Consider the following 27,632-nt stretch of genomic DNA (forward strand, 5'->3'; position numbering starts at 1 on the left):
AGCACTGTTTTAGCTGCATCCTACAAACTGTGATTTGTGTTTTTATTTTCATTCACTTAAAATATTTTATTTTTTTAATTTTTAAAATTTTTATTTATTTTTTGAGGAAGATTAGCCCTGAGCTAGCATCTGCTGGCAATCCTCCTCTTTTTGCTGAGGAAGACTGGCCCTGAGCTAACATCCATGCCCATCTTCCTCTCCTTTATATGTGGGACACCTACCACAGCATGGCTTGCCAAGTAGTGCCATGTCCGCACCCGGGATCTGAACTGGCGAACCCCAGACCACCGAAGTGGAATGTGCACACTTAACCGCTGCACCACCGGGTCGGCCCCACTTAAAATATTTTAAATTTTTGTTGTGATTTCTTCTTTGACCCATCGTGGGTTGCTTAGAAGTCTGAGTTGTTGAATTTCCAAATATATGGGACTTTTCTAAATGTCTTACATTTGTTGATTTCTCGTTTAATTCTGTTGTGGTCAAATAACAATAATCTGTAAGATTTCATTCTTCTGAAATCTATTTAAACTTGTTTTATGGTCCATCCTATATTCTATGATGGTGAACATTCCATGTGCACTTAGATAAAAAAGTGTGTCTTCGTCAGTTTGGGGGACAGTGTTCTATAGATGTTAGTTAAGGTAAGGTGGTTAGGCATGTTGCTCAGATCTTTTCTGTGCTGTTGTTTGTCTGTTTGTCCTGTCAGTTACTGAGAGTGGTGAGATAGAATCCTCAGTCATGATTGTGGATTCCTTTGTTTCTCCCTTTAGTTTTGTCAGTTTTTGCTGCATGTATTTTGGAGATCAAGTACATATACATTTAGAATTCTTATATCTACCCGATGTGTTGATCCTTTTATTATTATGACTGTCTTGCTTTGCCTCTAATAATACTCCTTGTTTTGATGTCTGTTTTGTCTGATTTTAATATAGATACACAGCCTTTTTATGCTTACTATTTGCATAGTATACCTCTTTTTATCCTTTTACTTTCAACCTAATTAGGGCTCTGGATTGAAAGTGCATCTCCTTTGGACAGCATGGAGTTGGTTCTTGCTGGGGTGCTGGAGCGTTTTCTCCTGTTCCCATTCTGTCCTCAGCTTGCAGCCTTCCCTGGGTTCCTACACTGAGGGCTTTATGTCTACACTCTAGTTCCTCCCCAGCCAAGCAATAGACTGCTTTTGCTTGTTACTTAGCACTTGCCAGGCTGGTGGTAGGGGGCCAAAGGGAGGGTCCAGCCCCAGACTTAAGCAGGCCCTAGGTTCCTGTGCCTCAGGAACGGGCCTTTCTCAGGGGTCCTACCCTTCCTGCAGCAGCAGGAGACTTCTGAAATGTAGTGGGCCCAGGTTGGTTTCCTGCCCTGCTGCTGGAGACCAGGTTTTAATTTTTTCCCTCCCCCAGATGCAGGGCCCTGGCCCTACAGGGTTTGCTGACCTTCCTCAGCAACTCAAGGCTTTTGTTCACTAGGGAGAAGGCTTAGCAAGGCTTCCTGCCTTTCCTGCGGTGGCAGCTGCTCTCCTCCTCCAGGCCTACACCCCCGAGGAGACCTTCTCCCGTCTCCCTCCCTGCGTCCAGTCTCTCCCACACCAGTGACTATGAATTCCCCTGTGTCTGCGGCTCTCAGCAGTTCTGGCCTCTTACTAGCCCACACTTGGCCTTTAGCAATTCATTAACATTTTTAGCTGACTTCTTCTTAAATGCTTGTGTAGCGCTCACCCTCTCTTCCTCCCACGTTCTGCCACAGGTGAGCTGGGGGCCGCTTCCCATCTATCCTTGGAGGTGCCTGTCTTTCCTTAGATTTGCGGCCACTTGATTGCCTTGAGGCCTTAGCTCTCTCTTGGACTCAAGAAGTTATGATGTTGTAGGTTATTCAGCGTTTTTCTTGTAGTTAGGAGGGGAGCAGCACTATTTCCGTTTTTCTACATTCTCACTTGGGTTTTTAAATGAGATGTTTTCCTTATGACAGTTACCACCTAACAGTGTCTCTTTATGTCTGTTGTCAGTTGTCTGCTGTCAGAAGGTAGGGTTTTTGAGAGCTAGCACTTTGTTTTACTCACAACTCTATCCTCATCATCTCACCTGATACGTGATGAGTGCTCAGGAAGTTTGTTAGATGAACAAACGATTTGATCATATCAGGGAATGCCTGTGTTGAAATTAATGTTTGGTATATTAAAATTACAAATTTTAAAACCACTTCTGCCTTCAAACAGACCTTATGCATCTAGAATATTCACTGAGAAATCTAGTAATTTTTGTGCCAAAAGTAAAATAATCACTTTCACTAAACTTTTACCTAATATTTACTTAGTTCATAAATTTGACAGATTGTTATATTCGCCTTAACCGAAGGAAATTGGGCAGAAATTTCAAGTTGTCATTGGAACCTGAATTTATTTCCAGGGGCCTTCAACTCACCTTATAGGGAACAGGCTAGCCCGAGGGCCAAATTCTGCTTACAACATCGGCCAGAATCCTAAGCCCATATTTCTCAGCTGGGACTTAATTTCACAAAAAATGTGACACCCATGACCTGGGTATCTTTCAGCTTTCTACCAATTTTAATTGTCACTTTCTTCGACTTTTTATCTGCCTGATTCAGATGGATGGAATTTTGCATCCTGACAAAATTAAATGCCCCATACTGTTGTGACTGCTTCTTGACCACCTGATTTGCATACAGGAGACCCTGCATCCTCTTTAACCACCATTATGTAGTTATTTATTAACGCATATTAGGCTTCTTTGTAGGCTCATCCTCCTTTCCTCCTCTAGAGCCTAGAAAAGACGTCAGCAAACTTTTTCTGTAAAGATCCAGATAATAAATATATTACTCTGTTGCAACTATTCAACTCTGCCCTTGTAGCACAGAGGCAACACAAAAACGCACGAGCATGGCAGTGCTCTAACAAAACTTTATTAAACAGATTGGGGGCCAGATTTGGCCCGTGGGCTCTATCTGCCAACTCTGGTTTTTATATATCCTTTGAGCTAGGAGTGATTCTTACATTTTTAAATGGTTGGAAAAAATCAAAAGAAGGATAATACTTCATGACATGTTAAGGTTATATGAAATTCAGATTTCAGAGTCCATAACTAAAGTTTTGTTGGAAAAGAGCCCCCACACTTAGTCGTTCATGAATTGTCTATGGCTGCTTTTGTGCTATAACAGCAAAGTTGAGTAGTTACGATGCTGTATAGACTACAAAACCTAAAACATTTGTTATCTGTCCCTTGACAGAAAGGGTTTGCCAATCCCTGATGTAGATAATCCAATGTTAGGGTCCCTCAAGGCCCATCCTAGTCCCTTTCCCCCCTCACCCTATGCTCTCTCTCCAGGGATGGCTTCACATACCCTTTGGCCCATGAACAGTGACCCACAAATTTATCACTCCCGTACGGACCTCTCCTCTGTACTCCTGACCAGTGTATCCACTTCCTACTTGACGTCTCTACTTGTAGGTCTCAAAGTTACCTCCAGAGTACACATATCCAAAATGGATTATTGATCTTTCCCTTCAAATTTGGTGTTCTTCCATTGTTCCATATCTTAGTGAATAGCTTCATCATCCATCCAGTTAGTCCAGCCAAAACCTGGTTGTGGTCCTTGGTATTTCTTTTTCCTTCACATCTCTCCTCCCCACCTATATCTAATCCATTACCAAGTCTTGTCAGATGAGATCCTCATATTTCTAAGAATCCACCTAATAGGCTTCTCAATGACCAAAATCTTTAACTAGCGTTGGTCTGGCCCCTACTTGGAGCTGCAGCCTCATTTTGCTCCAAGCACCCTTTCTCTTTGCTCTTAGCCACTAGCCTTCTTTAAAGCCCACCAGCAGGCTCTTCTCCTCACTGTGAGGCCTTTCATACAGTGTGCTCTTTGCATGGAACACTTCCTCTCTGCGTTAGAGTAAGTGATACGAGCTGCTGCAACAAACTTAAACATCTCAATGACTTAATACAATCAAAGTTTCTTTCTTGCTTTCACAAAGTCTGCTGTGGATATTCCAGGTTGGCTGGTGGCCTTTCAGAGGTTCATTCAGAGACCCAGGTCCCCTCTGGCCGTGGATCTGTCATCCCACAGAGCCTTAAGAGCACTTTTTGGAGCCTATGCATCTGGTGGGTAGATGGTTGAGCGTGGGGGAGGGTGGCAGAGATGTAGAGGATGATGCAGGAGGTGTTGAGTGGGCTGTGCCTGGAATGGGGTTTATCATTTCCACCCAGGATGCGCTGGCTAGCACAGAGTCATCAGACCACACCACCTGCCTGGCAAGCAAGAAGATACAGTCTAGCCATGTGCCCAGAAAGCAGAGGAAGTGGTTTTGGTTAATACAGAGCTTTCTCTGCCACATACTCCATCCCCCACTGCGTCACTAATCACCTCCTACCCATCCTTCGATGGTGGGGACGCCTTCTGTGACCTCCCTGCCTAGGTCAAATCACCCTAGGACTTCATGCACCTCCCTCTTGTGGCGCTAATCACTGTTGTAAATCTGCTCTCCTTTCTGTTCCTGTTTCTTCAATGCTTGTTTCTCACTAGGCAGTGCTCCTTGAGGACAGGAGTTGGGTCTGTCCTGCTTATTCCTAACCAAGCACTTGGCACATGTAGGCATTCAGTAAATATTTGTTGATTGAATGAACAAAAATGAAAGCGAATGAATAGGTTAATTGCCCAGTGGGCATGTAGTGCTGCCCAGTGAGGCTCCAGAGGAAGCCAAACGGAAGTGCCCCACTAGCCCCCAGCCCTTACTGCCTTCTGTGGGCCCTGAATCTGACCCAACAGCTTTCAGCGTGTCCAGGCATCTGAAAGGCCGCTGCCCCACCCCTGGCCCCTCTGATACTGACGGATCTGATGCTCTTCTGTTGCTAATAGACAACCCTCCCCAGATTCTCCAGCCACTCTTCTCGACAAGGATTGTGTAGTTTTTGCCTTTCTGAGCTGGCTTCACGGGGACAGAGCAGCCCCTGGGCCCCAGCCCGCCAGGAGGCCTCCCTTACCGTTGGCTCTGCTTAGGCCTTAGAGGACTGGGTCCCTCTGACCTCCCGTCCCCTGTCCCTCCCCAGATCAGTGCCAGGACACGCCTCAGGGAAAGAGACCATCAGGAGTGCCATTGACAGACTGATGGGGTGTGAAGAGGAAGGTGAAGTGTTGGACAGATTGTGTCCTGAAGTCAAAGGCAGTGCCCTGCCAAACTGCCGGACTCCTCGTGAGACAAGTGCTTTATGTGTTTGTTCTTACTTTGTCATTAACATCCTCGATACTTGGCACAGGCTACACAGCTAGTATAAAAAAGGGCGAGAAGTTTTTAATTTTCAAAAACAAAACAGGGATGATGGAATTTGGGACAGGAAGGGCAAGGTATTCTGAATGTGAGCAGGTGAGGTTGGCAGGGATAAGACACTGCCCAGCAGCGAGTCTGTCCCCACCTGCAGCCCAGTCCTAGCGAGCATGTGTGCGGTGTGGAGCCTGGAGACACTGGGGCAGTGCTGGGGGGCAGTGTCAACCTGAGGCCCTCTCCTGCCTTCCTTACAGATCGCAAAGGAAGACGCCATCCTGCCGGTAGCTCTCTTCCCATCTCTCTGTGAGCTCGTCTTCCATAACAACCCTCTGGTGGCCCATACACGAGGTATGGTGCCCACAAAGCTGCGCCCCCAGCCCAGGGCCCAGGAAGTCATGTGGGCACCCTCATCTCCACCTCCTCAGTGCCAAGTCCTGGCCTCCGCTCTGCATCGTGGACGAGGTTCATGGTGCAGTGCTGGGTGGAGAAAACAACAGGCACTGCTAAGCACCTGCTCTGCACCAGCTCATCCTGACAGCAACCCTGCGAGACAGGCATTATTGTTCCCATGCAGGGTGGAGGAAACTGAGGATCAGGGAGGTTCATCAGCTACCCAAGGTCACACAGCAAGAAAGAGGCAGAGCTGGGAATGGAACACAGAATTATCTAGATACTGCATGAGCTCTTTAGGTGATACCCCGCTTTGCAGAGTAGGTCTATAGTGACCTCATTTCCAACTTCCCCGTTGGGGAGGGGTGCAGGGCCCTCCCCTCCTGGAGCATGCTGAATGCAGTGGATGCTGCATGAGCAGTGGGACCCACTGTTCAAGATGCAGCAGTTGGAGGCATTTTAGAATCCTGGGCCCTGGAGTGATACCAGCAGAGTTCTCATCCTTGCTCCAAACTATCTTTGTTGCCTTGGATAAATTCCTTAACCTCTCTGTGCCTCAGTTTCCTCACCTATTAAATGGGAATAATATAGGTACCTACATCCTGAGTTGGCGTGAGAATTAAGTAGGTTCATACGTGTAAAGCAATTGAACCATGCCTGGCACATAGTAAGCCCCCAGTAAACGTTAGCTAATCGTAATGTTATTTTCCTACCATGGCCCAGGGCTGCCTTCACTGCTGAAAAGCTTCCTCCAGGAGCGGCTGGGAATCCACTTAATTCGAAGGAAGACAGTAAAGGCTAAGCACCATATTTTGATGCCTCAAAAGGATTCATGGAAGGTAAGGTTTCCAAGGCAGGAGCCCTAACCCCAGGGGGAGTGGAGCCTGTGTTAATGCCTGCAGACCATCCGGCCGTGGAGCTGCTCTCGCCCACGAAGCCTGGACCCTGCCCTTAGGTTTGGAGGAGCAGTAGTGTCTTCTTTCCGTGATCTGTTAATACAGATACCCAGGAGGAACAGGACAGTCAGTCAGGAGACCCAAAAGTCAGAGTCGGGAGGAGCCTTGGAGGCCCTTGAGTCTGGCCCCCTAATTTTACAGAAAAACTGAGGCCCAGAGAAAAAGCTGTGGAGACGTGGGGAGAAGTGAGTCCAGTATGAGCCTGGCTCCATCACTTTCCATCACTGTCTGAACTTGGGCAGGAGTTTCACTCTCTGAGCCTCAGCTTCTCAACTCTAAAACCTCTCAGAGCTGCTGAGAGCCTGGATGAAGCAGCAGATAGGAAAATACATTGTAAACTCCCAGCATCCGTTCCAGTGCAAGTGATAGTCCCCTACGGTGGTCGTGAAGGGCTGCGCCCGGCCCAGGACGCACACCTCCTGCCTGAGAAGAGTTTCGGGACGCTGAGAGAGATCTGCCGTCTCTGGGCCTCCCCCAACCCGTGGTCTTAGATGTACTTTCTGGGATGCGATTAATCAGTCAAATAAATCCCTCCGTGATCTGAAGGATTTCAGAACTTTCTATGAAATGCTCCTCCCCTCTGAACGTTAGTCTTCCTATAGCCAAAAGCTAGACTGGGCATTGCTGGTCCCAAACGTTAGATATAGTTATTCCCTTCCACCCCCTCTGCAGCCTGCGTCTGTCCAGCCAGGCTCTTGTCTGCAGCCCTCAGAGGACCAGAGCAGCATTTAAAGTCAGAAATAGGCAGAAATTCAAAGGCTTTCCATCATCTTCCCCTTGTCTGTTGCCTCCTCTAAGGATCCTCCTACCTCCCTTCCCGTCAGCTAGCTGGGGGAGGGGCAGAAGCAGAGTGAGCCAGATACTTAATACTCTCTCCAGGTACAGATCTCTGTACAGATGCTCTGCTATCCCATAATCCTCACAACAGACGAGGACACAGACTTGGAGAGCTGAAATAACTTACTTGTTAAAAGTTAGTGTTGGGGCCCAGGGAAGCTCTAAGGTTCCGACTGATAGAGGAGAAACACTAATACCAGTGGCCAAATGAGAAGCAGAGCAAAGCTTTGTTAATCTGGGCGGGCACTGTCTACCCCCCAGTGCAGGCCAGACTGGAGAGAGGGGTTTAGGCCTCTAGCTGGATTGGAGATGCCTGCATGTCGCCAGTGTGCTTCCAGCGCTGTGCTGGTGCGCAGCTGACTCCGGGCCTTTCCCTCAGTCAGTTACGTGGACGGAGGCTGCTGACCCTCCCATGTGCCTAGCCACGGACAGAACAGGGAAACTGGAGAAGCTGCCAGAGCAGGCGCAGACCCAGCCACCATGTAACCAAGCAGCTGAGTGAGCCCTTTACGTGTGGGAACACAAATGGAAGACAAAACTGCCTGCCTAGATGCTTGGCAGTCCAGCTCACCAGGGACAAGGACCCATGACCGTCAACCTCTGACCAATGAGGTTGCCCAGTCTTCCCTCGGGAAGGGACTGGGAAAGTGGTGGCAGGATAGAGGAAGAGCGTTCCCCCAGCACTCAGGAACAGACCTGTGAGGGGGAGGAATACCTGTTGGCCCTCCCCCCAGCCGGCAAATGATGGCACTTGGTGTTTGGGACGCTGTGGCATGGGTTCTGAAAAAAGACTCTGGGTCCTTCAGCCTTCAGGTTTCAACCCTGAAGTTTTCCATATTGTAAAAAGGAAGTGTTTTCTTAAAAAGAACCTTATTTTAGAAAACAGTCATCCTGCACACTCCTCACTGTTAGGTACCTTTGCACCTGTCATCTTGTTGGGAGAACGCCACCAGACAGCCAGGGCAGGGACCGCTCTCCCATTTCACCAGGAGGAGACAGAGCTCAGAGGACAGAACTGTGTTCCAGCCCATACTTTTCTAACAACAGTGCTTGGGATCTTTCCACTACACTACATGGTCTGTGAAAGGACAGACATAAGTGGGCCAGACACCTTTGACAAAGAATAAAAACAACCTACTGTGTAACTAGGGAGCAGAGGGGGAACTAGGCCAGCCAAGGGAAGCTGAGCACGTGGCTTCCCCGTGGCAGCTGAAGCAGAGGAAGGGGAGGATGGATGACAGTCGTTTGCTAGTTAGGGAAGCTGAGCAGTTCAGCAGGAAAGAAGTTGTCTCCCTGGTCCTGAACCTGCCTGAGAGAGATTTGCCTCATGGTCTTTATATGAGGGACAGGGACCAGCATCCTGAAAGGGGCCTGGTGCTGCCGCCTTCCAGAAAGTGCAGGACCATCACCCCCATGCCCTCCTAGGAGTCCCTGAGGAAAGTCAAGGGCAGGGTGTTAAACCTCAATCTGAGGAATAAGGCTATTGAGGGCCGCAGTGATATGGTCAGGGATGCAGAATGAGGCCTGGAGCCCAGAACAGGAATCAGATAGTCCAGGCTCTGCCTCTGCATAACTCTGTGACCTTGGACAAGTCATTTTACCTCTCTGAGCCTGTTTCTTCGTCTATAAAATGAGGATAATTATTCACTGAGTAGTTTTGAGGTGTAAATAAAACAACGTATGTCATGCACAGGACACATTATAGATGCCCAGTAAGTGTGATTTTGTCCCCTGTCTCCCCCATGAACCCTCACCCAGAGCTCTGATCACCATACCGAGTGGTCTTAGGCTGGTGAGGTCCAGGAGGAGAGATTAGTCCAGCCCTTCTCCCCTGACAGGTGAAAACCCAAGTCCCGAAGGTGCCAAAGCAGCCTCTGATTGTCCACCACCTACCCGTGACCCCGGTCAAGTCTTCCTCCAAGGAGATGCTGGAGTCAGTGGCAGGGCTGACTGGAGAGCCGTCCACTGTCAAAAGTACTACTCTGGAGCCAGAGATGCCTGTCGAGGGCCTGGCGGGCCTTTCCCTGTCCCACCGGACATTCGTACCACTGCCTCCCATCTGCTCCGACTCCACTGTGCATAGTGAAGAGACGACAGCCCACCAGAGCGACACAGCCGGCCGCCTCAGCCCAGAGCCGCACCAGTCAGATGAGGACACCGAGAGCACAGAGTCCATCTTCTTGACCCAGGTGTCTGAATCCACCTGCCCCTGCCCGCCTGTTCCCGCTCCCACAGGTTCCTGCGTAGCCTGTGGATGGCTGGACCTCTGTGGGCAGCTGGAAGTAAGCACAGACAGGTCTGGAAACCAGAAGGCAGCACCCCTGGCAGGGCCTGCAAGCCCCTTGTGGGAGATCCACTGATAGAAGGCTACTGGTAGGGACACCCGTGGGGACAAGTCATGGCCCTGTAGCACAGACAACATCTAGGGTCTGGCTGGGACTTGGTTCTGACAAATTTGGGGGGAAGGTTTGCTGCTGCCTCTGCCTGTCTGCTTAAGGTCACCTCACTTCTGATGCTGCCTCTGAATCCTGGCAACACAGATGCATGAGATGTGGGTCCTGCCCTTGAGATGTCCCCAGCCTAGTGAGGGAGACGGATGGGAACAATGCATGCAATCAGTGCTGAGCCTGAGGAAAACCCAGGGGCTGGGAGCCTAGAGGGAGGAGAGATGTCTCTGCCCTAGATCAGGAGGGCTCCCTGGAAGAGGTTCAGATGAGCTGAGCTTTGCAGGCTGAGGTGGAAATAACAAGGTGAAGATGCGGGCAGCAAGGGCATTCTGGGCAGAGGGAACAGCATGAAGCAGGGTGCAGAGGGAGGAAGTTAAAATGGTATGTGCAGGACCACGAATGGTTCAGTGTCGGTGCAGCAGAAGGGCGACATGTAGGAAAAGGGAAACATACGGCAGGAGGAGTTGGCAGGCCCCTTTGAACTTTATTATTGTACCATTGCCCTTCCTGATCTCCCCACCTCCGGTCTTGCCCCTCCAATCTGCCTGACCTTTCCAAGATGGACATCTCTCCACACATTTATGTCTAACTCTCCCTCCATCCATCTCTCACTTACTCCACAGATGACTTGTGGTGACATTCAAATTCATACAGTATAAAAGTATCTTTATGAACTATATCTGAACCTTTGTAGAACAAAGCAGAGTAGAAACAAATAAATATAAAAAAACAGTTGAGAGAGTTGGATCAAGGAAAAATATAGAGAGGGAAGGAAATAATAAGTCCAAGGATAATCTGTCACTCAAACATGCACATGATGCACTGCTGTCTCATAATAGAAGTGTATTGCTTAAATGCAATTCTGAGCTTCCCAGCAGCCAAGGCAATACAATCAATTATGAGTCACCATGGTTGAAAAAAATAATCTTATTTTTTCCTTACCTAATTGCCCAGGCTAAAACCTGCAGTACAATGTTAAATATAAATGACAAGAGGAGACATCCTTTTCTTATTCCTAATCTTAGCAGGAAAGCTTTCAGTCTTTCATCATTAATTAGGATGTTAGTTGTGGATTTTTCATGTGTCCTTTACCAGGTTGAGGAAATTGCTTTCTATTCCTAGTTTGTTGAGTGTGGTTTTTTTTTATCATGAAGGGGTGTTAGATTTTGTCAAATGCTTTTTCTATTTGAGACAATCTTGTGGCTTTTGTCCTTTATCTTTTGATATAGTATATTACATTAATTGATTTCCAGTTGTTAAACCAACCTTGCATACCTGGCAGGAATCACACTTGGTCATGGAATCTAGTTCTTCTTTATGTTGTTGATTGAATTTGCCAGTATTTTTTGAGGATTTTAGTGTCTACAGTCATAGGGATATTGGTCTGTAGTTTTCCTTTATTGTGATGTGTTTCTCTAGTTTGGTTTTAGGGTAATACTCACCTCAGAGGCTGAGCTGGGCGTGTTCCCTCTTCTTCTGATTTTTCGAAGAGTTTGTGATGGATTGATATTAATTCTTCTTTAAATGTTTGGTAGAATTCACTACTGAGGCCATCTGGTAGGCTTTGCTTTGTGGGAAGTTTTAAAATTACTTATTCAATCTCTTTACTTGTTATAGGTCTGTTCAGATTTTCTGTTTCTTCTTTAGACAACCATAAGTTTTAATAAAGGGTATAACTACATTCCTATATGAAATACAGGTTTCAGAAGGATGTTTCTTATAAAACCGTTAGAGCAGGCTAAAAATGTGAATTCAAACAATGTTCACTCAGCCTCTTAAAACTCCTCCATGGCTGGCATCACAGTGAGGAGAAAGAAAATATAAACAGAAGCAAAACACCCTCAGCTTGGTGTTGGAAGGTCCTTACTGATCGGGGCCCTGCTTCTTGCTCCAGCCGCCTGTCTCCTCACAGTGCCCTCCAGCTGTACCAATTTTGAGTTCCCCCACATGCACCTTGCTGTGTCTGACCTGTGCGCCTTTGCTCATGCCATTCCTTGCCTGCAACAGTCCTCCTCATTGCTTGCGGCCCACCCCTCTCCCGACTCTGCCTGGGGATGGCTCTCCTGGTTCTTCGAGACTTAGTTCAGGCTAAGGCATCACCTCCTTCAGGAAGCTTCCTGTCCCCCCAGGCTGGGTCAGGGCTTCCTGCGGCTCACCCACAACCCTTGTGTTCCCTTCTGTTACAGCATTCATCAAGGTGAATGGTCATTGTCTATTTCATGTCTGCCTCCTCTCACCCCAGTCTTGCTTCTTGCCCTAAACAGGGCCCAGCATGGGGACCCACACAGAGCTAATGCTCAGAGTGTTAATGAAATGAATGCATGTGTTTTTCTTCCTGGGCACAGGTGAGTGGGCTGCCTGCCTCCACCCTCGAGAGGGGGGTTTCAGAGACGAAGGAGAAAGACCAAAGACCACCACCCAAAGCACCCAGAGAGGTGAAGAGGACTCGGAGGAAGCGCATATCTGCCTCCCTCCCCAGCAAGTACCGTGGCTATGAGGAGCTGCTGACGGCCAAGCCTGATCCCGCCTTCACCGAGCCAAAGGGTATGTGTGGAGAATGGCTCCAGGGCAAGGGGCCCTCTCCACTGCCCAGAGCAAGTCAGGGCGAAGCCAAGGCTGACGCCAAGCCTCTTCCAGGCCAGTGTTGTCCTCTGTCTGAATGTCTGTCAAAGGGCCCCTGCTGGTGTCCCGGTTTGGAGCCCTGCATGTCGGGACCCCTGGCCTAGGTCTTCGCTGGCTTTTAGCGAGACACAGCTGTTTCGAGATTCCAGCCAGTCTGGGACCAGACACTCTGGTGGGAAAAGCCTCTCCAGGAAGGGTTTGATGAACAAACACCCAGACCGGCCAGATTCCCGAGCTCCTCCGCAGCCCACATAAGCCCCAAACTGAACGTCCAAAATCCTCCTTATTGGGTTTGAGGCAAAGGAGGCAGTGCCCTCTCTGAGCCCCTTATTTCCAGATGTGTTAACACTTTTGTCCTTTGAAAGGAAGTGGCGCTCAGCTGTGCTCTCTGGGGTGTCAGTCCCCACAGTGTAACCCCCTGAGGTTAATGGGGTTACACTGGGGTCAGCCCCTCTCCCCACTCCAGTGTCACTTTTCTATTAGGATCCGTGCTCACAGGGGACAAGTGTGCCCTGAACGAGTGGTGGAAGGTCAGGCACTGCAGCAGACCGGGGGAGATGTGGGAGCAGGGTTTCCTCCTCGGGGCCTCGCAAATCCTTTTAGCTGGGGTTGCTGTGAGACTGGGGATGAAGAAACTGGAGGAGGCCTGCAGCCGGAGGAGAGGGAATGACTTCACTCGCCCCTCCCTTGTGCGCAGGAATCCAGAAGAATGCCCAGGCTCTGCAGCACATGCTGAAGCACCCGCTGCTCTACCGCTCCTCCAAGCCCAAGCTCGACACGCTTCAGAAACACTACGTTCCCAAGGAGAGACGGGTAAACCTCTGCCTCCCTGAGCATGCGAATGGCCCCCTGGGACTCCCACAGGTACAGCTGTGACTGTCGCCTCAGGCCTTCTACAGGCCATGCTTTCCCAGTGCCCCACATGCTCCCTGCCTGTTGCTATGACTGTGTGAGGAGGTGAGGCCAGGAAAGCCTGAGCATAAGACTAGGATAACACTTGCCTCTCTTACCTTCTGTCAGGCCCAGAGGATCCCTATTCCACCCCCAAGGAAGACTCGAGCCCAGCTGCTGGACGACATCCTCATTCGCATGCGGGAACCCCGGAATATTACAGAGGCTCCACTAGGTACGGCTCTGGCCCCAGTCTCAGCTGCCAGGACCTGAGATCTACAGGTTTACTCATCTGATGGTATAAGGCAAAGGGCTTGTGTCAGCAGGAATGGTCTTAGAGAGCATGCGCCCCAGCCTTCCCGTGTGCAGATGGAGAAACTGAGGCCTGAGTGAGGCAGGTAGTGGCCTAAAGTCACATGGCATGTTATAGACCTATGAACTAAGGCTTGAGATAGAATCAAGAGGGGACATCGCTGGCTTCCTAATGCCCCAAGCTGGAGAGGCAATTTTAAGTCCCCTTAACATCCTCCTCCCACCGCATCCCACTTTCTGGGGGCTCTGGACCCAGTCCCTGCTGTTTTGGGCTAGGTGGGACCCAGGGCGAGCTTGGTTCCCCTCCTGGCTTCTCTCCCTGCAGGAGCTGTCCTGCAGCAGCGGACGGAGCAGCGTCTGGTGAACCAGAAGCAGTACCTGGAGGCCAAGCGGCTGCTGAAGGAGTTTCGGTTGCGCTACCGGAGGCTGGTACGCTGCTCGCTACGGACGGTGTTCAGGGCCACTGCGCCACCCCCTGCCCACCCGGCACTGAGCGAGGGCCAGCCTAAGTTCGGCCGCTTCCTCGAGATCATGGATGAGTTCTGCCAGGAGCCCACGGCAGGTGACTCGAAAGGCTAGGGCTATGCACGGGGCCATGCGCACCGCCCAGCGTGGGCCCCACGCCCTCCCAGAGGGCTCTTCGCCCTCCACCGAACCTTGGAGCTGGGCCTCTGAGTTTGGCTTGGCCTTGCTCACTGGCCACACAGAATTGGGAGCTCGTCAGGACCTCCCCTCCCTGGTCCGGGCAGGACCCGGCGCCTGGCACAGCAGCAATAAAGAGTGGGTGCATAGAACAAGGTAGCCTGCATTCTTTCTTGGAGCCTGGGCCGGGCTGTCACACTGGGGATAGATCCCCGGCTGATGCGCATCCCTAAAGTCCTGTGGGAAACCTGCCCAAGCCACACATGTCCAGCAGTGCTGTGATAGGCACTAGGACAGAAAACGGGGCTGATGGAACAGAGAAGCAGCACAGAATCTAAGCTCAGAGACGTTAATTAACTCGCCCACAGCCAATAAAGTGTGTGTGTGTTGGGGTGAGGTTGGGGGGAACAAAACTAAGGCCTCCAGGCTCCAGAAATGGTGCTTTTTCTGTTGGGCAGCTTTTTCCATTTTGAGGGCAAATAGGGGGCAAAGGGGAAGAGAAGATTTGGAATTCCCCTATCAGATGGCTGTGGCCACAAAGGTGGGACAAGCTGAGGGGAGGGCTTATGTGGAGTTTCCCAATGTCCTCTAATTCAGGACGTAAGACAAAGTCCCACATGCAGACATGGTGGGCTGTGGCTCTATAACGGACCCTGGGCAAGGTCAGCCCTGGCTCACAGTAAGTAAACTAATTCTGGCCAAGGCAGCCTGTGGCTTGCCTCATTCTTGTGAGTACCCAGCAGTCAGTGCCTGCTACAGAGGAGGATCTGGAGGCCACTAGGGCAGAATCAGGAGATGTGCATTTGGGGCTGGATGCTGGGTGTGGCCTGCTCACTTGGGCAACCCCTGCTCCTAAGGCTACTCTCCAGGGAGTGCCTACAATTCAGACCTGGGCAGCAGGCCTGCAGTTCCCAGGGTCCAGGAAGCAGTAGCACAAGGCTTAAGGATCCTCAGCAAGGCACAGACTCCCACAGCCTAAGTTGCAATTAAGGTGAGTATAGAAGCATAGTCTTGTAGCCACAGGTCTGACGGGAAGCGCAGTGGAGTATCTGCCGTATTGCAAGTGAGGCTCTGTTAGGACTCAGAAATATCTGCATACTGTTGTATGCAACCACACAGTCTCACACATCTGGCCAGAAAATATTTACACCCAGTTGTGGTCATACCAGACACACACATTGACACTCGTACAGTCACACATATCAAGTTCCACAGTTAATCTCACTCATTCACACAGGCACCTGGAAGGATCCAGGTAAGAAAGTGTTACCCACAGTGACACTCATGCACAGGGGCACATTCTGATTCACCCCCTTGGATCTTCTGAGGCCCAAAACCACCCTTCTCTTAACATTAGGAACGAGAATCCACCCCAACAGTCACACTGTAAACCTCACTAGGTTCTAGTTCTGGAGAACTGGACTGCTGCCTTCAGCCAGAAACACCACCAAACCATAGGCTCTCAGGCCTGGAAGGCTTCTGGGAACATGCTATTCCAATCTCAAAGCAGGAAGCCTCTTGCAGTCTCTCCTGCAAACCACTCAGCTCCTGCCTGCACATCCAGGGACAGGGAGCTCATTCCCTCGAAAGGCCATCCCTTCCTTTGTTGGGAAAGCCATCGGACAGTTCCAGCCTTTGGGCTAAGCTGTCTCCCTAAGCCCCTCAGTAATCCTAGCTCTGCTTTCTGGCCAAGAGTATATCTGCTCTCTGCGCAGCCAGGCCAACCCTTCACTAGTGTGAGACCATCTCAAGTGGCTACACTTCAGGCCAAATACTCTTAAGTTATTCTACATAGGATCCATCTGAATAAATTGGTTGCCTCTCCTGGCCTTGCTAAGTTTGTGGTTTTCTCCCCTACTCATGATAGCTAGATGCAGTACTCCAGCTGTATCCAGTGCAGGGCACAGCAGCATTGCCACTCCCTTCTCTGGATACATTGTTTTATACAGCCTCACATTTTATTTGCCTTTTGCTCACTGTTTAAAACAATGGCATTACTCTTTTGGCTTTATTGATCCTTTATCAGCAGACTACTAATATCAGAGTTGCTTTCCCTGTTTTATGCTTAAATTCACCTTTGGTACCTGATGCAGGATTTTTACATTTCATCATCTTAGTCTCAGCCTGGCGTTCCAGGCTGCCAGGCTCATTCTACTTTCTCGATTGTTAACTTCCCCATCTTGGAGGCTGTTTACAGAGTGAGTGTACAGAGCTCTGACCCCTTTGCCCGCACGTATAGCTAAATCATGTCAGTGTAGAACTCCCAGGAAGGAAGCCACTAGGAGGCTACCCAGCAACTCTGCTACTCGCCTAGGAAGCCCTACGTAAGACCATATGGGAGCTAATGTTTCTTAGTCATCCTTTCAGCCTTAGGTCAGGGATGTCCTTGAACTCCCCTCCCAAACTGAACTGGGCTTTTCTTCTTTGCAACCCTGTATGACCTCATTTGGCATCACACTGCAATGTACCAAGAACTGATTATACCTCTGGTGCTCAGCCCAGGGTCTAGGTCCAGGAGGCACTCAACATTTATTGAATGAATGTGCTGGGAGGAATGGGAACTAGCTCATGCCGGCTGTCTTAATGAGATTATACATATTATACACAGCTATGGCTAAGGCGACTAGAAGTCAGTGCTGGGCATGTTCCCACAGGCAATACCTGAGCACCCCCTTATTAAAACCATGTGTTCCTATCAAGAAAAACAGCACTCCAACCTGCCTGCTGCTTTAAGTATGCGAGGTGGGGTATCACCGTCCACTCACCACCCCCGCCCCACCGTACAGGTGAATTGCTACATCTCTGGAAGCCGTAGAGTCATTTACCAGTTGTGTCTATTCTATCTCAGGAGTCATCCGGACTTAGTCACATTACCAGGGTGCAATTTTTAACCCTATCTCTTATTTGCTGTATGACATAGGGCAGGTCATTTAACCCTACTCATAGCATCAATGGGGTTTTCAATCTCTATGGGTCTTGTGGTGTTAAAAAAGAAAACTTTGAGGGCTCTGGAGTGAACAAATTTCAGTTGCTTGGTTTTCTGAGTTTTGTACTTTTGAAGAGACATTACCTAGTGCTTGTCTCAGCGAGTAAAGCCTCAAACTAGATTTATCAGATAAACATGAATTCCTAACTAATCAAGGAGGCCTTTGGGGCAGTAGCCACCCTGTTGCCAGCATACTCACTCACTCTCCCCACATCTCGTCTACCACAAGGATGCTTCACCCTGGCTGCCTCTCACCCGGAGCCCCCTTCCTTTTCCAGAAGCAGATGGGAAGCCAGCAGCCACACTCTTCTGAGCCTTCTCCAATCTTCTAACAAGAGAAAACCAGAAGAAATAGTTTCTCCCACCACCAATTCTCCCAAATTAGGTCCAACCTGTGTTTCTAATCACTTATCCATGATGCCACTGAGCACCAGAGGAGAGTGAGATGTGGCCACAGGAGAGAAAACTGCATCAGATGCAGATTGTGCCTCACAGTCTTTGCTACCTCAAGATACCTCCCACCCCTACAGTAGGTGCAGAGGGAAGACTCTGATCTCTCTAGCCCTGCCAGACCCAATTAGGAGGAGATCCAACCCAGAAAGCAACTGGAACCATACTGTTACCAAGGCCAGTGGAGGAGGATGGCACCACCCTGAGGCTGATTTGAGCCAGGGCAGCAGGAGAAAGCAATCAGTGGCTTTGGAGTCAGAGGACCCAGCTTCCAGGCAACGTCAGGGCCAGAGTTTCCCAGCCGTAAACGAGGACCACCCCCTTTACCACACTAGGCTATAAGGGAATTACTAAGAGTGGTATGTAGAGCATTTTCTGTTACTTTTGGGGGCCAAGGGACAATCGAGTTCTGTTCTGGTATCTCCAACTAGCTACATTGTTTCTTGCAAATCATTTTAATGACCCTCCTTTGGAAGAGGTTGGGCCAGATGATTTCAAAGGTCCTTCAAGTGCTGGTTTACTGTGCATGGCATGGACTCTTACATCAGTCTTTCAAATTGATTTTACAAGTTTAGATGGAACAGGGATACATTTGTTCTCTGTTCGATGAGAAACTGACGCCAAGGGGATTTTGATGAATTCCTGAGCAATGGTTCCAAAAGGGGATATTTTAAAAAATCAGATGTTCTGAGTACAGCCTTGATGTACAAGGACAATGTCATCCTGTACATTTGTTCTTTACTCAAACTCTTTCTTGGTGCCTTATTAGGAGTAAGAATGGTTAAATATGAGAATGGCGGTTGTAAATTGAAAATAACTTAGAACTCAAAAGATATAGCACCATTTTCCACCCCATCCCACCTAATTTCTCCCAATATCTGCATGCCAAAGGAAGACATTCCAATGTGGGGCATCTCCCAGAGCCAAGATAACACCAAAAATCAACCACACATAGTCTAGGCTTAGCCGGGTTTTGTCTGAGATTGCTCTCCAGAGATAAGACTTTGACTAGAACCAGAACGTTCACTTTCATGAGTTTGCTTTACTGTATTCTCCACTTGGGCCTCTCCTCAAGCAGGCAAACATACATTGAAGAATGCACTTTGGTACTGTTTAAATAAACAACACATCATCCCACTTGACTCCTTGTTGGCAGAAGCATCCCTGACAGGGTATACGCCCTGTTCTGAGTCCTCTGTCTTTGTCAAAATGTTCTTTATGATGAGTCGGAGAGGGAGGCAGCCAGCAGTGGCAGTCCACAAGGATCCAGGTCCCTTCTCCAATTCTAATACAGACAGCAGGTTGAATAAAACGAATATACAACCCATTTTCTATTTCTAGGTGAGAGGGAAAAAGGCCCTAAGGACAACTGTGTTTGTACAAAGAACAGAGTAAACAACATCAGGCACGCACACAAAAAACCCATTAGCTGGCGTTTAAGATAATCATTTTTCCCTTGCATAGTTATCCATTCTCTCATTAGGACTTTAAGTGTTCTGCTGGAGGCTAAGGGTTGAACCCACTGAGGAAGAGCGCCTTTTCCCATTGGTGGCACAGCTTGGAGGATGGGCAGGGCCAAGAAGGGAGAATCTGACTGCTGCCATCTAGAGCCAGGGCCCAAAAGCTACTCTTGAGCTCACAGGGCCTGATCTTTGAGGAATGCACTGCCTGTTTTTACCCTTATTAAGAGAGGAAAGGAAGATGAACACTAGTTCTTGATTTAAGACACCAGGAAAGCTAGAGGGAGCCTGCCCCAAGTTTGAGGTTGCCTCCCACGCTGACAAGACATTAAGGAAGCATTTACTCACAAACTGTGTAAATATTTTTCTTAGGAAGAAAAAAATACTGTTAATACATAGAACAATGTGCACATTCAGTCTTGGCACTTTTCCTTCATCCAATTTAACCAGTCTCTAAACTGGTGACCTCTGCATATCTGTCAGTCTCTTTTCTGCAGAACAATCTTCAGAAAGCTACAGTGGACAACGGTCGTGTAAAGATGCATTTCTGGATCATCTTTGGAGGAAAATCTATTCGGCAGCCTCTTTCCTTCAAATCCACCCCCTTCAAAAACAGACCTGCTTTCTCATTGAGTCACAGAATTTATAAGCAGCCATGCTCACTTCTAAAAAGCAGGCCAAAATGATGACTATTACAATCAAAATATATAACTTCCAAGATTCCATATTCACATTACTCACACTCTGAGGCTTTTCCCTACCTGGGTGTATGTTCAGGGGATATAGGTACATTTTAATTCTAACTGAAAAAAATCAGGAAGAAAAAGCTGTTAAAAAGCCTGTATCATTTGGGTGTCCCCCTCACTAGCAAATTGTGTGTGTATGTATGTATGTATGTATGTGTGTGTGTGTGTGTAAATTAAAGAACTATTTATTCAGACCCTAGAAAGCTACAGTATAAAATAGGGCACGGCACTGAAACTCAATCAAGTTCCTCGTTTCTTAAAAAAGAAAAGAGGGGTGGCAGGGGGAAGAGTTTGACTTGGATGACTTCCATGCCCATTCCAGCTCTAACATTTTATGATTATGATCAAGCCTTCAGTTTTTCTTTCCTTCCTCTCCTGCTGAATGAAAAGCCAGGCAGGAATAAGGAAAGGAATCCCAGGCTGCTGCCAGTTCTGGTAAGAGGTCTGTCTGGTTGGGGAAGAGGTTAGGAGGTTACTAAATTGAGATGTGGGCCTCCTCTGACCATGTCAGTGATCCACAACCTGCCTCATTTCTTGGGGCTTATGCTAAAAGCAGCTCCTGAAGAGATGTTATTGTCCTGTAATCAATGGAGGAAAAAATTCACTCTCCTCTGGTAAAATTACTTAGCAAATGGAAAGCAGTGTTGCAATCAAATTCACAAATATTGATGGGGGTATCCAAAATGTTCAAGGCAGCCTGCTGGGTACTGGGCAGTATCTTGAATGGGACCATCCAAGATCATCGTTATAAAAGAACCGGCCTTTTATAAGACCATTAACAAACTCTCCAGCCATGCACACATTCAAATACATTCCATTAGACATTCAGCAGGGACTGTCTTTTCCATCATTCTATCTCCATGACCCAGCACAGGGTTGGCACAGTTCGAAGCTCAGGAAATGTCTGTCAAATGGAACAGAAAGGGCGGACAGCACAGCCTTCGGTCATCAGCTTCACCAGTTAAGCACAGTGGCAGCTTCCCATTTTAGTCAGTCTGTCATTTTGTAATCATACAGCAATTAACTAAGCAGCTTTAATCTCTTAAGGGCATTTTTCTTTTAGGGAATACGAAAAACACAGAAGGCATTCATCACCAGTGCTTCCTCCAGGCAAAATTTTTAAAAATTTTAAAATAAATGAAGCCACCTACAAAAGGTTTTCCTGGGAAGCCTCAGCCAAGAAGAATTAACCTTTCAAAAAGAGGCAATTATATAAAAGGAGCCAGGGGCTGGATGCATAATGCCATGATTTGACACCAACCCAATAGGCCCAGATGCCTTCTTCCAGCAGATACAATCAATGGATCCTGAACGTGTTCCCAAAGTGTCTTTCCCACTCTTGAAAAAGGGCCGAGAGCCCCCTTCTCAGGGCACCACATTTCCTGGACTTCCCATCAGAAAGACCTCCATCCTCCAACCTCTCATAACTTCCCCTTTAATGAGAAAAAACACAGAATGCATATACACAAGGAACAGAGTTAGTAGAACATGGGAAATTTGTATGGTGAATCAGAGTCCAGTGATTGGTGAGAAATATGTTTCGTGAAATAGTGTATCTCTCATTCTAGCTCACAAACCCTCATCATCATTTTATTTTCCTTGTCTTTCCTTTTCTCCAAAGAATTCATGTCAACTCCATTTGTGACCAACTTCACAATCAAGCAAACAGGAGGGAAATTTTTCAGAAAGAAAAAGTGTTCAGGTTTTAGTTATTAAGTATGGGAAGGATCTTAAAATAGAGATAATACCTTAGTGGTTTTTTCCTCCTCCAAAGCCAAGCAGAATAAAGATTAAATCTTGTCCCTCCTTAACTTAACTGCTTGGCCTATATTTGAAGGACTACTGCTCAGCTGGAAATTTGGAAAACAACTGTCAATACCATTCTAGGCACCTCAGTAGGTACAAAGTGGGAAAGTCAGTCAGCTGGATCCAGCGTTTGGAATATTCCCTTAAGAAGAAGTAGTAGCTTTTTACTCTGCACCTGAAGCTAAAATTTGTTGCTACTGCTATGCAATTTCTTAAAACGAAAGTATTACTTTGGGGAAATATTTAAAATATATATCTTTTTCTATTAAAAATATTTCTTTTTCCCAAAACCAAAAATCAGTTCCAACTGAAAAGTATTTTTTCAAATTATTGGAGCTATAAAAAAAGATGGCAGGTGGAAAAATAAGTGTCTTTGCTATTACCATTGAGACTAGCCTTCCAATAATATTTACTAAAACCAGAAAGGAACTACATGAAACGGCAGTAACTTGTTTTCTCTAAGGGCGTTTAGTGGGTCACCCTCCCTGTCCTCTGCAGACCAGCGCCAGCTCTTCTATCTTGGGCACCAGCACACCCTCCAGCAGCCTTCGGAGGGTCTATGTTACTGGTGGGACCTAGAACTGAAGTGGTGTCAATATAAAGTAATGAGACTGATGTATGTCTTTTAAACATACATCTGCACGTGTACACGCACAGACACACAAAACACAGAATACACACATTCAGGTGAGTGACACTCCCCACCAAAGTAGTCACTGAGGAAGTTCCACATATCTCAATGATGACCAAAATGCTTACGACATCTCTGGAACTTCTCTTTGGGAACTGCCGATGAGCTGCACTAGAAAATGGCTCTGACTGCTTTCCAGCTGCACCTCACTTAGGACTCCAACCCTCTTGACAACCTACCTTCTCTTCCAGAGGCTTCAAATAGCTTCTGGCTAGTTTCAAACTCAAAATTCTCTTTCCCATAACCCCAAAAGATTAAAGATTTGCCCAGAGAAGAAGAAGGGCAAATCTCCTAAGAATCAAAAGAAGGTGATATAGTAAATCCCTAGTGACCTTGATCAGTGAGTCAGTATTCTGGATCTTAGCTTCCGCTTTAGGAAGAAGAGGAGGTTAGAATAGATGACCATTAAGGTCCCTTCCAGTTCTAACATTTTAGGAGTCGATGTTTCTAGACTTTGAAGACAGTTCCAGAAATGTTCTTGCCAACGGCAACATCATTGGAAAAACTATGCAGTATCCTGCTGGGACCATTCAAGGGGAACAACATACATTGGGATATATAAGCTCTGAAAGGTTTGTTAAAATGCCAGTCACATGACCTTATAGCAACAGCTCATACATGCACAGGGAATGCCAGCCCGTCTGAGATTCCCTAAAATCATATCTTAATCCCTATTCTCAATGAGCCCAGATGGGCAGAAGCACCAAGCACCACCAGGGATGCAAAAGACACATGGTGTCAGCTGCTAAGGAAAATAAACCCCAAAGGTCCATGGGACTGAATTTACCAGCTGCATCCAGCTAGATACCTTGTTTCCATAGTATGGAGTTTCAGCATTGTTCTTGCCTGACTTCTGGGCAAATTTTTTTGATTTTAGATCAACATTGCAGATAACCCTTGGCCATGTGGACAGTAATAATGAAGTCCAATTGTAATTTATCTCACAGAGTGGAACCCTCCAGGAAAACAGAAGGCTATCAACTGTGGGGGCGGGCATAACTGCACAGTCTATCTTTATACTTCTAGTTAGTATCTATTATCTGCATGATCAGTATGCAATGCCCAGCCACCTTTCCCTAGGCTCCCCTGGCATGCCCTTGGGTTGCAGCCCATTATGGCAGCCTGTTTGTGTGGAAAATCCATGGGATTTGTTGTTGGGAGACCCAGCAGTCAGTCTGGGCTATGCCACTTAGTAGTTGAGAGAACTTGAGCATCTGCATGGCAGTCTCACTATCTAAAAATGGAGCTAATACCACTTACATGTTAGGTCTCCTGGGAAGACCAAATTAAACAATGACTGCACATGTCAACTATATAGCATTAATCAAATATTTTTTAAACAGGGACTCTAAATTAACTTTCGTAGAAGCATAAACTCAACTGATTTCATTAGGTATATTTACTTGTGGTAAGGGTAAGGAGACAGGGGAACATAATCTTCTTAGATCTGCCAAAGAACTACACTGTTCGACTTTTGAAAAAGATGGAACTAATTTTTATCTGCAAGACTGATTTAAAACCACACCCTGTTGAAAGAAGTCAGGAGGTCTGTCGGTTTGAGAAGGTATCCCCTCTTTCCTCTACCATTTCTAACTCTGGCGATTGTGCTCCTGAATCTCATTCCAAGTGGGTGCTGCCAGATTTGGCCCAGAAGCCCTCAGGGGTGGGTCACTTGAGGGGTGAGGAGTGCTTCTGGTGCGGGTCACAGGGAGGCAGAGACACGGTTCCCTTAGATATGGACTGCAAAGGCCCTGGAACCTTTCAGAACCATATCAGACAGTGTTTTGCCATTAAAAGAAACCCAAAGTGAGAACACTCAGCTCTTCAGAATAAATGATCAAGCCCAAAGACTTCTTAAAAATAGGAACACTGTTCATTAGGTGCTACTTGGCTCCAGCCACGTTGCTGGACCGTAAGAGATACTGATCCACGCTTCCTTTCCGCCGACTCACAGTCCGCCTCTCATTGTCAAACATGCGTTGCAACTGCAGAGCCAGCTGTCGGTCCTCTTCCTCTTGCTGCAGTTTCTGCTCCATCTCTCGCAGTGCCGGATCTGTCGGGGCCAGACCCAGCTCACCACTGCTTTGTCGCAGTTTCTTAAGGGAGCCATTTTGTTCCAAGTGCTTAGTCTTACAGTGTCTTTTCCGGCCCCGACGCAAGGAAGGGAGTGACTCCTCACCTAGGTTGTCTGCCAGAACACCGTTAGGCAGATCAAAATGATTCACTGTCTTCAGCTGTTTCTTTGTTTTGAGGACCCCACCCAAAACACTGTTTTTGGGCAGCACTGAATTAACTGTTGAGATCTTCATGGCTGTACTTACACAGGTTTTTTCTAACTTGGCATTTGGGGTTGACCCTGACCCTTCAAACTGCTCTCTCTCCAAAGATGTCCCACTGGCTCCCACTTTGAGTTCTGAAGAAGAGCAGGTTTCCAATGAGATCTCAGTGCTCCTTTTACTATCACTGCCCTGTTCTGTTTTTGTTTGGCTAACAGAGGGGAAATAATCAAGGTCAGTGGGGTTGGGCCCAGTATACTCAGAGAGTACTTGCCCACTGGACAGTCTTGTATTTAAAGCCGGAAGTGGCTTCTCTTTGTTAGAATGGATAACCTCAGAGACTGGGAAGTCTTCCCCCGTTTCTGGAGCCAGGGAGGTGAGGGTGGCTTTTGAAAGGGTCTTTTTGATTTGCCGCTCCTGAAAGATCTGTTCCCACTTTTTGAGGATCCGTGGACTGGCCTCATAAGAAGTCTGCTTCTGCAGGCTTCTGTTTAGGTTGCGGGGAGTTGATTTGATGATGAGGGGACTTAGCACGCGGCCGTCAGGGAGTCTCTTGGGAGGAGTACATGGTGAGCAGACAATGGGCTTGAAATGGTTTAGTTCTTCAGAGATGCTGTCATTGCTCTCAGGGCTGATGGAGCGCTCTGGCTTATGCAGGGAAGCCAAGGATGGGAGGGAGCTGAAGGGTAGACGCTTTTCGATGGTCAAATCAGGGGCTGAGAGGCAGCGGTTGTTTTGAGTGGACAAGAGAACACCAATGATGGGGTTGGAGGCAGGGGTCATAGTTGTGACCTGAAAGAGATTAAAAAGATTATACATACATACATATATATATATATTTTTTCTTGATAATTCCTTCATGATGGTAGAGGGATAGGGAGGGGAATGGTAAGAAACAGGATAAAGGGTGATGTGAGCCTGATAGGGAAAATCCCTAACCTAGAATGCACACCATTTGCAGAAATTCCTACACATTTGAAACAATACAACTGAAAATGTATAGGAAAAAAACATCATCTAGAACTTTGAAAAAGGTTCCATTGGCCCTCATTCCACCCATCTGGCTACTAATTCAAACTCTAATTCCTTCACATCTGTTTGCAAAATTCCCCAACATAACTAGTATGCCTAGGACCCATTCTGCCTCTTCTCATCTGGAATAGTTACGGGATGGGACTAGAAAGCCCAGAAGCCTATGTGAGGTATACTTTGGCTTTGCTGGTTGGGGCTGCTCTGAGTCTGCTCTTCGCTCTGTCCTGAGCAGTGTCACTGCAGCTTTGACTCCTTTCCACCTTGGAATTCAGGTTCCTAAAAAAGAATAAATAAAAGACAAATAGTCAAAAGTAGTCCATATGCTAGCTAAGGCAAAAGAATAACAACTCTTCTGTGCTTTCAAAGCCACTCACCAAGAAAGACAATTCCCTTGGGAAGATACAATAGAAAATGAGTTAATTTATTAACAAAACACATTCTAAGAACAAATGCTGTCAAAAGAGAAAGAGTTCTCCAGAAAGGACATTGGTTTAAGCCTTTGTTTCCAAGTAGACCCTGCATAAATGACGCAAGACCAATGGCTGTCTTGCTCAAGCTTAGAGAGATGTAGGGGTACTTCGCCAGCCTTAATAGGGTGAAGAAAGGGTTAAATTACCTTACAAACAACAAACTTTTTCCTTTTATGAGGCCCAGACCTCTCCTCAAGCAATCTAAATCAGCCATGAAACACATACTTAAGTACTTACAAAAATGCATAGCAGTACACTAGATTTTTATGTAGGGAGTCAAAATTAAATGTAGTCTCTTCTCCCTTGATCCATTAAATTTGAGCTTCCAAAGGCCTAAATCCTGGTGATTTAAGAGACTTCAAGAACACATGATTATTTAATCTTATGCATGAATTACGTTATGACTTTGCAACCCAAACCAAAACCCACAGAAGCAGTATTCTAACATTAATCTTACTGCGTAAGAATTATGTGCAGGTGACTGTCATTTGCTCCAGAGACTGTAAACAGGGGGTCTTGATTATCTTATTACTCACCTTTGTTTCCTACTCTCCAACTTTTGCCTAATAGACACCTCGTGAGAAAAATGCTTTTACGAATGTTTGCCACTGATATTTCACCTGTGCTATAATTCTATTCAACAAGCTTTTATTACACACTTACTATAAGTCAGTCACCAATGAGCACTATCTAGACGCTGGGAATAAATACAAAGGAGAATGAGATACAATCTAGGTCTTCAAGGAATCAGAGTCCAGTTGGGCAGACAAATAAATATTACAGTATGATACAGTGAAATGTTACAACAAAAAAAGTATGCCTAAGAGACAGAATGGCATAAGAGAGAGTTATTAATTACCTGGGATGGAGTGAGAATGGGGTTGGGAAAGACTTCCTGAGGCATATGTATTTTTAAGGATAAATAAGAATTTGCCAGAAGTCAAGGTGGACACATGGCCATGCAGATGATCCCAAACAGAAATTACTTCCTTGAATGATTCTATTTAGCTTTGAAATGGAACACATCGTATCTACTCCTTTGTAGCAAAAGATTTACATTTAATGTTTTACCATGCCAGGATTAGCTCAGAGAAAACTTATAAAGGAGGTAATAAGGCACATTCCCAGGGTGCTGCCTCTCTTCTCCCTACATCTCTAGCAAAACCTGCCCTACCTACCCACAATGGCTTCCATTCCAGAATTTCTGTATTATTCCTCCCATTCGAAACTCTCTCATCCTATGTCTGCTGGTCACATCACCCTCCTAGATGGCTCCAATTTGATAATCTATATTATGGTATTAATAGGAGAAAGTGGTGGCCAACTTGCATCACATGTCT

General features: G+C 47.1%; 2 protein-coding genes across 23 annotated transcripts in view; one reads left to right on the top strand and one right to left on the bottom strand.

Moving 5' to 3' along the window:
• Nucleotides 1-14,527, top strand: part of XRRA1 (X-ray radiation resistance associated 1) — a 58,780-nt gene extending 44,253 nt beyond the window's left edge. For 9 of the 22 annotated variants that reach the window (XM_070273299.1, XM_070273300.1, XM_070273301.1 and 6 more), the window contains 7 exons: nt 5,533-5,626; nt 6,392-6,507; nt 9,300-9,650; nt 12,254-12,452; nt 13,228-13,394; nt 13,551-13,656; nt 14,059-14,527. In XM_070273299.1, coding sequence (XP_070129400.1) covers nt 5,533-5,626; nt 6,392-6,507; nt 9,300-9,650; nt 12,254-12,452; nt 13,228-13,394; nt 13,551-13,656; nt 14,059-14,312 — 1,287 coding nt within the window. In that variant the 3' untranslated portion in view covers nt 14,313-14,527. Of the gene's footprint in view, nt 1-4,010; nt 4,119-5,063; nt 5,227-5,532; nt 5,627-6,391; nt 6,508-9,299; nt 9,651-12,253; nt 12,453-13,227; nt 13,395-13,550; nt 13,657-14,058 lie in introns of those variants that run through there. The other 13 variants (XM_005612040.4, XM_070273302.1, XM_070273303.1 and 10 more) reach the window with 6 other exon arrangements.
• Nucleotides 14,528-18,833: 4,306 nt separating this feature from the next.
• Nucleotides 18,834-27,632, bottom strand: part of RNF169 (ring finger protein 169) — an 83,493-nt gene continuing 74,694 nt past the window's right edge. The window contains exons 5-6 of the mRNA XM_023645724.2: nt 25,999-26,098; nt 18,834-25,582 (exon numbers count right to left, since the gene is read on the bottom strand). Of these exons, the coding sequence (XP_023501492.1) occupies nt 24,398-25,582; nt 25,999-26,098 (1,285 nt within the window). The 3' untranslated portion in view covers nt 18,834-24,397. The remainder of the gene's footprint in view (nt 25,583-25,998; nt 26,099-27,632) is intronic.

This window comes from Equus caballus, chromosome 7, assembly GCF_041296265.1.
Source record: "Equus caballus isolate H_3958 breed thoroughbred chromosome 7, TB-T2T, whole genome shotgun sequence".
Taxonomy (NCBI): domain Eukaryota; kingdom Metazoa; phylum Chordata; class Mammalia; order Perissodactyla; family Equidae; genus Equus; species Equus caballus.